This window comes from Colossoma macropomum, unplaced genomic scaffold (assembly GCF_904425465.1).
Source record: "Colossoma macropomum unplaced genomic scaffold, Colossoma_macropomum, whole genome shotgun sequence".
NCBI lineage: Eukaryota > Metazoa > Chordata > Actinopteri > Characiformes > Serrasalmidae > Colossoma > Colossoma macropomum.
This window is the reverse complement of record NW_023494808.1, coordinates 13,371,952-13,386,123: the sequence shown is the minus strand read 5'-3', so window position 1 is coordinate 13,386,123 and position 14,172 is coordinate 13,371,952. Positions and strand designations below refer to the sequence as shown.

The 14,172-nt window shown below is 38.8% G+C and overlaps 1 protein-coding gene across 1 annotated transcript; it reads left to right on the top strand.

The window, feature by feature from the left end:
- The first annotated feature begins 63 nt into the window (after positions 1–63).
- Positions 64–9,498, top strand: zgc:136472 (uncharacterized protein LOC678514 homolog). Its single transcript, XM_036557388.1, has 11 exons — positions 64–318; positions 897–1,103; positions 3,038–3,171; positions 3,696–3,833; positions 5,342–5,449; positions 5,560–5,685; positions 6,414–6,611; positions 6,782–6,902; positions 8,712–8,893; positions 9,089–9,178; positions 9,294–9,498. The coding sequence occupies exons 1-11, from the start codon at positions 147–149 to the stop codon at positions 9,354–9,356; spliced, it is 1,539 nt and encodes a 512-aa protein (XP_036413281.1). The 5' UTR covers positions 64–146; the 3' UTR covers positions 9,357–9,498.
- Positions 9,499–14,172: the final 4,674 nt, after the last annotated feature.

Genomic DNA, 14,172 nt, shown 5'->3' with positions numbered 1-14,172 from the left:
TCCTATTGGTTGTAAGCAGTCCATTACCAAAGTACACACAGATATCAGTTACTACAGAGGGTCATTAAACATGCACGCCTTCTCAAGCAGCACTTTCACACTCTAAAGGTCGCCAGGCCTCTGAGATCAGTGCCGCACAAGACAGCATGAAGCCTGTGCAGGTGTATCTTGTGTACGTCTTGCTAAGTGCGTGCGTGTGTGGAATATTGTCTGACACAGACGCGGAGCCAATCCAAGAAGATAAAGATGTGCTGGTGCTGACCGAAAGCAACTTCAACCGAGCTCTTAAACAACATAGTCAGTTACTGGTGCACTTCTGTGAGTATACATGAGTTTTTATGCAGTGTGTTTTGTACCTGCATTTAGTTGGTATAGTTTTAGTGCAAGCATGTATGTTGTAATTCAAACAAAGGGGCTTCAGCTTGATCAGACTGAGCAGCAGTGCTATATTCCGGTTTAATAGATATGTTTGTGTTTTGACTGGTTGTGGAGACTCTTTGTGGAGTGTCTCATTAATCCGATAATGAGATTAATGTTAGGCTTAATGACAGGATTAGAGGAATGTTGGGGTTTTGTTTTCTGGACAGGGATTAAATTTAGTCTTGGACTAAAATCCAATGCTAATAGATTTCACCATTAAGAGCTGGCTTCCTTTACAAGGATTAAGCCTAGTCCTGGACTACATATTCCCTTTAATTGACACTCTCCATTCAGAATGCTATGCAGTCCAGGACTAGGCTTAATCCCTCTCCAGGAGACCTACCTAAAAAATTCTGTTCAGTCTAGGCTTAGGTTTAAGGGATGGCCTAAATAGGTATACATAGATTATCTGATAATGTGATGCCTTGGTTTTTTTCAATATGTTCTGATCAAGCTTTGTATTTGCGTTTTTATAGATGCTCCTCTCTCTGGAGATTCTCTTGGTTCAATCTTGGAATTTGCAAAAGCAGCCAGTGAGCTGAAGGAAGCTGAGTCTGATTTGAAACTGGGAGGAGTTGATGTGGCCAAACAGAAGGACCTTGCCAAGACCTTAAACGTTACCGCCGTGCCATCTTTAAGACTCTATTTGTCTGGTGACAAGTACAACCCTGTTTACTGTCCAGGTATCATGACAGAATATTTTACTCATGTAATTGTACAGTGATCAGACATTAGATTAGATCATTTTGGAGATGTGATTGTGCAGAATTAGTTTCAGAAAGAAAGTGTTTTTTTTGTGTAAAAAGAAGAATGAAAGGAAGTATTGAAAGAAAAAAATTCTCAATGAAAAAACGTTTAATCCATACAGATCCAGATCTATTTCTTTTTTAAATCTATGAAATCTTTGAGATCTGATGTCTGAATATGAAGAACCTTTTCAAGGTTGAAAGTTATGGAATATAAAGTGGAACATATTGTACAAAACCATGTTTTCATCAGTGTATACTAACCTGTAACTATAAATCAGGCCAAAGTGCTGCAGAGATTAACATCCACCCTCATCTAACGTTCTGAATTCAGTTCATGATGGGCTTTACTAATTAGCTGATGAGCTGAATCAGATGTGTTTAATGAGGCAATGTACTGAAATCGGCAGTGTTTTGGCCCACAAGGACTGGATCCTGACACATGGGCTATGAATCATTTTTTCATTAGCTTAGAATGAGCCTTTCATATCTACATAGAAGTGGGTCCTCGTCCAACATGTCCCACCATGATTCTACAATAGCCCAGAATGGACGAGCCAAACACTGGCACTGGAAAGCGCCTTTTGCATTCTACACTGAAGCGGCTGCCAGTGCTGACTAAGCATTTTGTGTTGTGAGAAGTTTGAGAACCCAAACTTTGACAAATAAAGGATCATAGTTATTATTTAGTGCAAGAAAAAGTGAGGGAGGGTGAATCCTTGTTGTCAAAGAAGCGTGGCCACCATAGGCTCTACTGCTACACGCTAAAGGGAGGGGTGAAGAAGCGGTATTCGGTTGGTTGCAATCTGCCACTAAATCTTACACACTGCACCTTCAAAATGTTCTTAACATGCACTGACCTCTTTATCAAACATGGTTTTTTGGGGAAGCAAAATGGTTCTTCTACACTCTTAGCAAAAAAGGATCTATACTGTACTATGGTGGAACCCGTTTTGGTGCTTTATAGAACTTGTAATTGTTTTTCCGTCATAGAGAAGAACAATTAACCATGCAAAGAACTGTTAGTGCATTCATAGTTATTTGAGTGTTCATTGCCTTTACTAAAGAATACTTGAAGATCCAGACTTCTTCATGAAGAAATACTTAAAATGTAATTTTCAAATACTTCCAAATCTATTTTTAAATATATGAGATCTTTGAGATCTATGTATTTAGGATCTCATCTGTGGTCAGCCTTTCTATTTCATAAGCATTATGATTCTAATCATTAAGTAAAACACATGCTGCTCTATATTACTATTATCTTTGAATATTAGCTATTAGGGAAATAAGATGTTCAAATTAGTAAAATAGTAATAATTTCCAATAAACATTTGAGGTTTTAGAGGCAAGAAGTTCTCCAAAGATCTTAATGTTGATGGCATCTTGGGTTCACCAAGTCTCCAAAGCTGTGCAACCACAATGTCTCACATGCAGCCTCACTCTGACCTGGAAAGGGTCTCAAATTGGTGGTAGAAACCTTTTGCCACTCATCCAGGTTGCTTTGTCAGTTTGAAAAACTGCTAAAGCTTCTTGAACATGTGGTGAAAGATCCGTGAGTCCAATTGCCTTGATTTGCTAGTAATAGTAGTAGACAATTCAATAGCCTGGGTGAGTAAAATCCTAGGAGACCCAAGACTCCGTCCTTTTAGCTACAAGCAAAAAATCATAAGATATAATGTGTAATAACTGTAATACTGCAAATAATATATATTTGTGAGTTTGGACCTTGCTTTCAACACAGGGATGTTAGACTCGAAGGAGGAGGGCCTTCCCCTGTCCTCCATTGTTCTATTGCTTAACTCCATTTGTTATTAACCCAATAATTCTAACAAACACTGGCTGAGTATATATGCTGTTTTTTGCTCTAGTTCTGAAGAGCTCCACCTCCATCATAACATGGCTTAAGAGGAGAACAGGCCCTAGCGCTGACCTCATCAGTGATCTCGACCAGTTAGAGACCTTTATTGCAGAAGATGATCTGGTTGTTCTTGGATTATTTAAGGTGGGATCTTTTACACATGCTGAAGTACATTATATGTCCAAAGTAATCCAGATATCTCTTCCTATTAAGAACTTATCTACCTTCAGGTTCAGCCATACTTACACAGGCATTCAGTTAAGCACACCATGTCTAATCTCCATAGAAAAGCACTGCTAGTAGAATGGGAAGCTCAGGAGCAACTGTACATGAGCCAGCATGGCCATTGCCAACTGTCAGCAAGAGAGTTATAAAGTCCTCAGCACTAGGCTGTGGAGCAGTGTAACTGTGTTCTCTGAAGAACTAGAACACCATCCAGTAACTTTGGAAGGAGTGAGACTGACATTTGTGATTCAGAACTAACCTAGTATAAGTACCTGACCTCACCTCAGTACCTGACTGTCGATAATCGCAATGAAATCCTCACAGTAATCTTCCAACATCTAGTGTAAAGTCTTCCCAGAAGAATAGAGGCTGTTACATTGGGTGAGAAAGTGTCTACAAACTTTGTGCTTATAGATCCTTGTTTCTGTCTGTGTGTTTATTAGGATGTCGAGGAAGGGGTGGTAAAAGTATTTTATGATGTGGCAGCTGATGTTGCTGACCTGCCTTTTGGTGTAACACAAAGGAAGGAGATCTTCAGCAAATATGACATGACTGATGACTCGGTTCTGCTTCTCAGAAAGGTAAAAAACTGAAGACGTCTACTGTACGGTTAACGAAAATCAGAATTAGCATATTCTCAAAATGTTATTGTTGATATACACTGATCAGGCATAACATTATGACCACCTACTTGTTTCTACACTCATTGTCCATTTTATCAGCCCCACTTACTATATAGGTGCACTTTGTAGTTCTACAATTACAGACTGTAGTCCATCTGTTTCTCTGCATACTTTGTCAGGACCCCCATGGACCCTAACAGAGCAGGTAGTATTTGGGTGGTGGATCATTCTCAGCACTGCAGTAACACTGACGTGGTGGTGATGTGTTAGTGTGTGTTGTGCTGGTATGAGTGGATCAGGCACAGCAGTGCTGCTGGAGTTTTTAAACACTGTGTCCACTCACTGTCCACTCTATTACCTTGTTGGTCCACCTTGTAGATGTAAAGTCAGAGACAGCACCTCATGTGTGTCAGCACAGTTTGTGTTGGTCATCCTCTAGTCCTTCATCAGCGGTCACAGGACGCTGCCCACAGGACGCTGTTGGCTGGATATTTTGGGTTGATGGACTATTCTCAGTCCAGCAGTGACACTGAGGTGTTTAAAACTCCAGCAGCACTGCTGTGTCTGATCCACTCAGACCAGCACAACACACACTAACACACCACCACCATGTCAGTGTTACTGCAGTGCTGAGAATGATCCACCACCCAAATAGTACCTGCTCTGTGAGGGTCCATGGGGGTCCTGACCACTGAAGAAAAGGGTAAAAGGGGGCTAACTAAGTATGCAGAGAAACAGATGGACTACAGTCTGTAATTGTAGAACTACAAAGTGCACCTATACAGTAAGTGGAGCTGATAAAATGGACAATGAGCGTAGAAACAAAGATCATAATGTCATAATGTTATGCCTGATCGGTGTACTTTGCATGTGTTGGCTTATAAGTAATCAGTTTCCACTTTCCACATTCTTAAAAATAAAGGTACCACAAAAGGTTTGTGTGCAATGCCAATTTGGGTTCCCTAAAGAAGCTGTCACTGAATGATTTTTGGAGAATAGTTATTGCAAATGAGATGTGAGAATGTGATGATAGGCCATCCACATAATGTGGATCTAGAAAGGACCATTCAATTGGTAAAGAACCTTTACATTATGTGAAGGGTCTTTGAACTTTTAAAAGGTTCTTCACATGCACAAATTTCTTCATCAAACATGATTTATTTAGCGAAGAAAAAGCATTCTGTATAGTGCTGAAAAAAGGTTCTTTAATTCATAACAACTGGTTTTCCATCAGAAAAGAACCATTTAACCATGCTAAGAACCATTTGTGCATTAAAATGGTTCTTTGAGTGCTTTTGGTTCTACAGGGAACCATTGCCCTTGCTGAAGAGCCAACGAAACATTTTTTAAAAGTGATGGGCATTGCTCAAAGAACAAGACAGATATTTGCTACAGGCTAAAGATTTACTGTGTGGGCTGGTAATCTGTGCCTCGTGTACCTTTAATATACATGTATTTTGTCCTAGTCAAAAATAGCAGAAAAAATTGAGATGGCAAGCACAACAGTGAAAGAAGATGTCATTCATTTCATCAGAATCCATGAGATGCCTCTAGTGACAGAATATAATGGCAAGGTACTGCTACTTAAGTTGTTCCTAGATTTCTCTCTGAACAGATACAGTATTTAAAAACAAAATTACAGTTTCCTTAATCTTGCTTCGCATATGTCTCTCTTTGCTTCCAGACATCATCCAAGATCCTGAACTCTGTGGTGCAGAATCACTTGGTTCTGTTTATTGACAAGGCCGAGAAAGGATTTAGACAAATACATCGTGCCTTCAAAAGCACCGCCAAAGAGTTCAGAGGAAAGGTACAGATACACTGTTGAATAGATTCATCGATGGCATTTTCTATTTCATTAGTAAGCAGTTTACCGAAACATTATATGCTATTACACATTAAATCTACTCTAATTTACTTCTAATAAAATTGTCTATCACTGCTCAAAAATCTTTAACAATATCGAGTAAACTTCATTATTTGTAGTTTCTAAGTGAAAAAATAAGTTAGCACATCCTCTGTAGGGAATACAGTGAAATGCCAATTTAAGTGCACAATATCTAGGTATTTGCTGAATGTTAACATATTGGAAAAAACCTAAAATATAAAATGTTATAACTGAAGTTTGGGAGAGGAGCATGCCTGAAACCCCTCTTTCTTCAATCTATCGCCCCTATAAATTCACGTCCTCACCTTCTGTTCTCGTGACGACTGGTTCGCAGTCCCCACCACCACCCCATCTCCTCCCTGTTCCTCCTTCCCACATCAGTCCTAAAACAACTATGAGGGGGATCTGGCCTTCTAGCTACAGGCAGAAGCTGCCCAGACCTCCAGCCCAAGTTCTCAGAGTTCTTTCCTCCCTCCATCAGTCTTCCCTCATACCACCACCACATGTTGAAGGCATGGTCTGAACTCACAAAATGTAATTTGACCAGGGTGCGCAAACTTTCGCATACGACTGTAATGTCATATCTCAGCAGAGATCTTTTACATCTTTATTTCTTTAATTAAAGTATATTAATGAAGTATTTGATGTAGGTTCTCTTTGTGCTGATTGACACGGGGGAGCCCCGAAATGGACGGATCATGGAGTACTTCCGTGTGAGGAAGGAAGATGCACCTCTGGTGCGCATGGTTAACTTGACAAACAACTTCCAATATCAGTTACCCTCAGATCTCCTGGATGTACAAACCTTTACTAACTTTTGTGAAAGTTATCTACAAGGGAATGCTAAGGTGAGTTGAGGTAATATTAAGGTGACACACAGTAACCTGAAACACAAAATGTCTATCAGTTGATCTTCATGATTTTTCATGCTGTTCCAATCAGGATAGTACACATGTTGATGATGTGCTTGTCTGTGTCTGTGTGTCTGTATATGTGTGTACATCTGTATGTTGTATAGCCAAAGCTACAGAGTGAGCCAATCCCTGATGGTTGGGACAAGCAGCCAGTGAAGGAGCTGGTGGGAATAAACTTTGAGAGGGTCGCTTTCAACCACAACAAGAATGTCTTAATCCTGTTCTGTAGGTGCTCGCTCATTTCTTAGTTAGAGACCACCCTTCATATGTTTAATTTCCATGCTTCTGTAACATACATTTAACTGAAAATTGCACAAAAGTGCAACTAGATATAATATCAGATTTTACAGTATTTATTATGTCCTCCTTTGCTTTTGTTACAGCTTCTGTTCTTTTAAGACACACACTTTTAGTTTTACTAAGAAATCTGCAGGGATATTTTTCCACACCTCTAAAGTTCAGTCTTAGAAGTTGGTTGCATTTTCTTCTTCTCGTAATCCAAATGATCCCAAACGTATTTAGTTACGTTGAGGTCTGGACTCCAGGGTGGACAGTCCATTATTCTAAAAACACCAGCAGCTTTCTTGTTTGATTTACAATTTTTTTCTTTTTGTCTATTTTCCTCTCTCTGTAACAGCTTCTTGACATCAGTACATCCTTTCAGACCCATAGCATTCTAGCATTTGACTGGAAATGAAATTAATGATGGGTGGTCTCGGACTTTTGCAAAAAAACCTTAAATTGATATAGAACCCTCTGCATTATGTTCTATTCTGTAAACTTTAAAAAGTCTCATTTATAAAAATGGCTCTTTACAGAACAATCCTTTGATTGTTTCTCAAGAGAAACCACAGTGGTTCCTCTGTGCCACCACTCCAAAAAACTTCTTTAGCACCTTTATTTTAATAGTGTACAACCTAAATTCCAAAAAATTGGGAAAATGTGTGAAATGCTTATAAGAACAGAAAGCAGTGATTAGTAAATTCAGTTTGACTTGTATTACATTGAAAACAGTACAAAAGCACCATATTTGATGTTTTATCTTATGGACGTATGTTTTTCGGGAAATATATGCACATTCCAAATTTGGTGCCTGCAACACAATCTAAAAAAAAAGTTGGCACAGGAGTGTGTTTACCACTGTGTTACATCACCTTTCCTTTTAATAACACTGAATAATCATTTGAGGACTGAAGTCGCGAAAAAATCCTGTTTTGAAAGCAGATTTTTTTTGCCAATTTTCAGTGGGACATAGGTCTGAACTGCAGGAAGGCCACTCTAGGACCTGCGCGGTCTGATCACACAGCAAGTTGTCATGTTAAAATAAGCATGAATGTGCCTGGAAAAGATGGCATCTAGAAGGCAGCATATGTTGCTCTAAAATGTGTTTGGTGCCTTCACTTGTGCAAGTTACCCACTAATACCCCCAGAACATGACAGACCCTGGCTTTTGAACATATACTAGTAACAATATGAATGCTTTTTTCTTCTTTGGCACAGGGAACATGATATTTATTATTTCCATACACAATCTGAAAGGTTAAAACCACAAAACATGTTTCTGCTGTACATCAGACCGTTTCAGTTAAGTTTGAGTCCACAGAAGTTGGCAACGTTTCTGGGCACTGTTGACATATGACGTCCACTGTGCATAGTACAGTTTTAACTGTACTGGAGGGAGTATATTGACAATTGTTTGTCAAAGTATTCTCAAGCCCATGTGGTGAAATCCATCACAGAAGCATGCTGGTTTTTAATGCAGTGCTGTGCAAAAACGGTAAAGTTGACAAAGTAAAACATCTTCTCCTTGTACTGTTTTTATTCAAATGCAGGTCAAAGTAAATTTATAAATCACCGCTTTCTATTTTTATTTGCATTTTACCTACTGTCCCTACTCTTTTTGAAATTGGGTTAGTAGAATAGTATTTAAGAACCTCTAGCATTTACTGGAATCAACTTTGTCAGATCAAGTTTGCACACAACCTGTTGTACTGCGATTCCTAATATTTAAAAAACACAACTGTCTTTTTCCAGACGCTCCATGGAGCCCAGAGTGCCGAGCGCTCTTTCCTTTGTGGGAAGAGCTTGCAGAATACTTCAGTGACAATGAAGAAGTGGTTGTTGCTAGAATCGATATAACTGCAAATGATGTAAACCTTCGAATGGCAGACAGATACCCAACCATTAAAATGTTTCCTGCAGTCTACGCCGAAAGGGTGAGAAGTATTCATTCACCAATAAATGATCAATTACAATTTAACGTCCTATTCTGAAGAATTCCACTAGTTATAACATAAGTTGTAATGAGTTTGAAAAGTGTCACAGTCTAGATCATGGTCTGATTTTATAGAGTATGACGTTTGTAGTGGAGTGGCATCTTTTGCTTATTGTCTTGTGTAAATGTGTGCTAGGTAGTGTCATACTCTGGCGAAAGGAAGCTGAAACCAATAGTTGAGTTTGTGAATGCAGAAAGCGAGCGTGCCAAGGTGGACAAAGCTGAGGTCAGCTATTTCTCACCTTCTGTCTCTATTTCTCTTTCAGAATTGATCTGATTTATTTTCACAGTGCATTTTATTAAAATGTATGCTTTAAACATGCCTCTGTTTCATCTTGTAGGAAGAGGTAGAAAGGAAGAAATATCTGGACGCACAGAAAGCAGCAGCCAAAGAAGAATTATAGTGCTCACATAGATGGACACACAGACAGAAACCAAATATTTTCTAACTGCTTTCCAAGGATGGCATTTTAGTCTTTACTTATGAGACTTTTCAGACTTACTTTTGTAATTCAAGCATAAGTAATAAAATGGGTGTAAAAACTACATGGCTACATTGACCGCCCCATTCTATGTCACATAGTTTCTGTGTGTAATTTATGCCACTATATACTCATAAATAACAGTGCCAAACAACATTCTTTTGGCGTGATACCAGAGAAAAACAACTTGGTTCCTTAAATAATCTTTCAGTTGGGTTTTTTAAAGAACTATCAACCCTAAATGTTCTTTAGGGCATTGTTTCTAAACGCTGGAGGCCCACTGCCCTGCACTTTTTTGTGTTTTTTCCCTGCTCCCCACATACCTGATCCAGCTCATTAACAGCCCATTATTGGGTTAAAGTAAGTGTGTTAACCCTCTATTGCATGATGTTGCCTCAGGGCAACAAACTCATTTTCCTCACTTTACAATAACATTATATATATTATTATACATTATACTTAGAGTTAACAATAAAGGGAGAAGTTTGAGTAAGTCAATAAAATGCATGTACTTGGTCACACTATCTCTTATTGGGCACATTTAAACCTCTTTTTTAACATTCGGTTTCAATTTTTTGTTATGAGAATTTGCAGAAATATGTTTGTTGTCTAGAAGCAACACTGTGCAACAGTGGAACGGATTTAGCCAGTCACAAGCGAGGTCACACCACTTCAGGGAACATGGCTGTATATAATTTCTTCCCATTGTTGCACATACTCCAAAAGGTCCCCATACACATTTTTAAAAATGTTTTGAAATGTAATAATCGGGTCCAAAAAAATAAACCAAGGACCACTTTATGCTAGAAAAGTGAATTGAATATTATTTAATTGCTCTCATTATGCGTGCAGTAGAGGGTTAAAGCAGGGAAAGCACTAAAACGTGCAGGACGGTGGGCCTCCAGGACCATGGCTGAGAAACATTGCTTCAGGGTATCATAAGTGGTCCTTGTATGGGACTGCTCAAAAAAGACCCTTTTCAAAGGGGAATTCTTTTTCAAAATGTCTGCATAATTCAGTCATTCAGAGTGGTTTAATGTAAACCCAGGCTTTGTGCACACTGCGGAGCAAATCGGATTTGTTTCTTGTATCTGACTTTTTAGGCTGATTGTTCAGATTTCAAGTCACAAGTGACCAAATCTGATTTGTACAGTCAGATTATAGTCACATTTGCTTGCACATTTATATTGGTTGTCCATAGTAACGAAGCACATGCGCATTATGCTGATCAGACAGGGCCAAAACATAGGAAACCTAACAACGATCACTAGCTAATAGAATGGTCATGCTATATTTTACTACAGTGTTTCATTTTTGTGGAAACTACAGCATGAACACTAAATGGATGACCTGGTCAGCAGGCTGCTAACAAGCTATAGGCTGTACCAGTAATACTCAGAGACGGGCTTTAAGTTCAAATATTTGAATGAAGCAGTCACTGTAAATTACAACATACAAAGCAAAAAATATGTCATCTAAATGGCTCTTAAAAGCTTCTACTCGTTGTGTTGAAGTTGTAATATGTAAATTTACACCAATGATTTTCTTGTTGCACACCCTGATTTCCCCGCTCTGGGAGACTATATTTGGACCTGCCAATGGCATATTCCAGCTCCTGCTCCTCCTTGTCTCCACCCTTCCTTTTTTTACACACACCTGCAGATTGTTGTATATACAGTATATGGTCAAAAGTATGTGGACACCCCACACCCATTGTTAACAGGTGTATAAAATCAAACGCATAGCTGTGCAGTTTCTACAGACAAAGATTGGAAGTAGAATCGGTCATACTGAAGTGACTTTAAATGTGCTCACAACAAGGCCCATAAACAGGTTTGGTGTGGAGGATCTCCAGTGGCCTGCACAGAGCCCTGACCCCACTGAACACCTTTGGGATGAATTACATTGTCAATTATGAGACAGGCCTTCTCGTCCAACAGCAGTACCTTACTTTACAAATGGTTTTTTATTCTGAATGGGCACAAATTCATACAGACACACTCCAAGATCTTGTGGAAATCCTTCCCTGAAGAGTAGAAGCTGTTATAGCTGTTAAGGAGGGGGGCAATGTCCATATTAATGCCCATTGTTTTGGAATGGGATGTCCAACAAGCTCATATAGGTGTGATGGTCAAGTGTCCACATACTTTTGGCCATATAGTGCATATGTATGTGTATATATATATATATATATATATGTGTGTGTGTGTGTTTTATTATTAGGGGAAATCCAACAACACTCGTCATTAAAGCAGGCATCAAAACACAGGCAGCCAGGTGCAATCCACGCAAATCCAGAACCAGAACAAAAGGCAAAGGTCAAAAACACAGAAAATACAAAATAAGAATAAAGCTAGGAAACCTACTGTATGGAGTAATATGACAAGACTTTGCATACAGCAAACCAAACAATGGGAAAAATATATTGAAGTAAATAAGTCAAAAATAAGCTGCAGGCGTGTGTGCCTATGAATGGCGGAGTGAGGGTGTAGCTGGTGCTGACATGAGCCAATCCAAGATGTCCATGTGCAGTTGCTGCATGTACGTCTCCGCCTTGAAAGAAGTAAAAAATACATCAAGTCTACCTTATCTCAAACCTGTCTTATCCTAAAGCTTATCTCAAAACTAACATAAAACAATATGTCAGACATCCAGAAATGTATGCATAACCATTTTGTGTAATGGCTTTCTATGAGATAGTAGAGATATTGAAGGCTTTGGTCGTCTGATTCCTATCACCACCACTGTAAACAATTCTATGAATCATGCTATAGAACAATGTCACATCAAACCACTCTGTATGACTTTGTTTACATCTTAGCCATTTACTTATGCAGAAAGTACATTTCACATTTGACTGATAATATGAAATATGTAAATTAGTGCTGGAAAGTTAGTGAGAGAAAAAAAACACTGTAGGCCTTCTGGAAGTCCTAGATACATCACTGACTGTGAATATGAGCAGCAGCCTAAACAATACGTTGTTAAAAATGGAAAAAAGCAGTGGCAGCTGTATACCAGAGCTCACTACTGAAAGAGTCACAATGAAAATGCTGCAATGTAAAATATACTGTGGTGGCTGCCACTTGCTCCAGTTTGCAGATGGGGCTCTACAGGCATGTTATGCAAAGCTTAATCAAAGGAACTTTTAATTGATTAAATTGATGTTGCTAATGTTGTTCTTTTTAAGTGTGTGTATGTTTTGCATGTGTTTTATTGTGTGGAGGTGTGGATTTAGTTAGTTGGGTTAAATGTCTACCATGAAGCAGAGCTGCCTAGCCAGACGTGACCTTCCCTGCTAACTAGCTGTTTTTCACATGCTTTTTTTTGTTGGTGTTAATAAAGAATGCTTCTTATAGTAGAAATCATGGCCTCTCCTGAGGTGGAAGAGCAGAACCCAACATCCAGCAGTGATAGGAACAAAGGGTGGCAAAGTCTACAATGCAAATATAACCATTTTATTTACTACCCAAATGACCAGTGAACCTACACGTGCCTTTCACATGTAACGCATATAATTATAAAATAATCCTACATTTGAAAAATTACGTTTTAAATTGGGGCTATTACATCTTACAACGCCATGTACCCTTCTGCCATGAACAAATTTTATAAAGTATATGTTTTAGGCCAACATCTACAGGCTTCTATCAGTCAGAATTGTTCACAATGGTGGTGATAGGAACCAGACATCTGTAGATTAAAAAAGCTCTAAAAAAAAAATGTGAAAATGGTTACAAATACTCTGTATGATGCCTCAGAATTTGTTTTATGATATATTTGAGAAAAAAGATGTAAGATTTTGGCCAATCCCTGATTTCTGTAGTAGCTGGGCTGCATTGTAAATGAGGGTCTCCCTCAGTGCACTCCAAGTTTAAATAAAGATTGATTGACTGATTGATTGATTGAGAAAAGGACATCAGAACCATTAGGATTAAAACCTGATGAAACCTGTTGAACCATTACAATCCTTTACACTAGGATATCAACCCATCAGGACAACACAAAATACCATTAATGACTGTTGGACACCAACAGAAACTTTTAATGGCTTCTATGATTTTTTTCAGCAGGGTCGTTGTGAGGCAAACTAGTCCCCAAAAACGTATTTTTTCAGATTTACCACGAAATCATCAAATACTGCATACAAAAAACCCAGAAGACGTGCAGGTTCTGACGCTGGACTTAAATAAAATGGACATGTTTACAATGTAGACATTGTGACTTCTGGTTCCTATCATCACAGCCACTGTAAAGAAATCAGAGTCTATAACGTTTTCTTCTGTGACCCAATGAACCATTTTACATCAAACCACACTGAATTGCTTTGTTTACATCGCAACAACGGAATAATGCGAACATTTAGAAAAATCGGTAGAATGCCCCTTGAATGAAGTTCAAATGAGCATTTTTCAAGGATGGGTTTCTTAAAAGTAAGAGGTATACAGTTGTTTTAGATATACAGATGCATAGCCGTGGCTGGGTACGGATCTTAAACTGCCCAATAACCAGGAGCTGGCTTAGCTGACCAAAAGGGAGCCATTCAGCTGATGCTCGTTGGTGATCTAAGGGCGATAATCACATAGATATACATATCGGGATGCCGCATTCAGCACCATTACAAAGTGACAGTTTAGGAAAGATACTGTCAAAAATTATACTATTTCAGGAACACTGCGCTCAGAAAGTGGAATATGATTATATAACAGAGGGAACGCAGTGATCCACGCTCATGTCT

Excerpts from the sequence above, each read along its gene's own strand:
- zgc:136472 (XM_036557388.1), top strand. The coding sequence starts at position 147 with ATGAAGCCTGTGCAGGTGTATCTTGTGTACGTCTTGCTAAGTGCGTGC. Across the intron at positions 6,612-6,781 it reads ATCTACAAGGGAATGCTAAG|CCAAAGCTACAGAGTGAGCC; the intron begins GTGAGTTGAGGT and ends TATGTTGTATAG. Across the intron at positions 9,179-9,293 it reads CCAAGGTGGACAAAGCTGAG|GAAGAGGTAGAAAGGAAGAA; the intron begins GTCAGCTATTTC and ends TTCATCTTGTAG.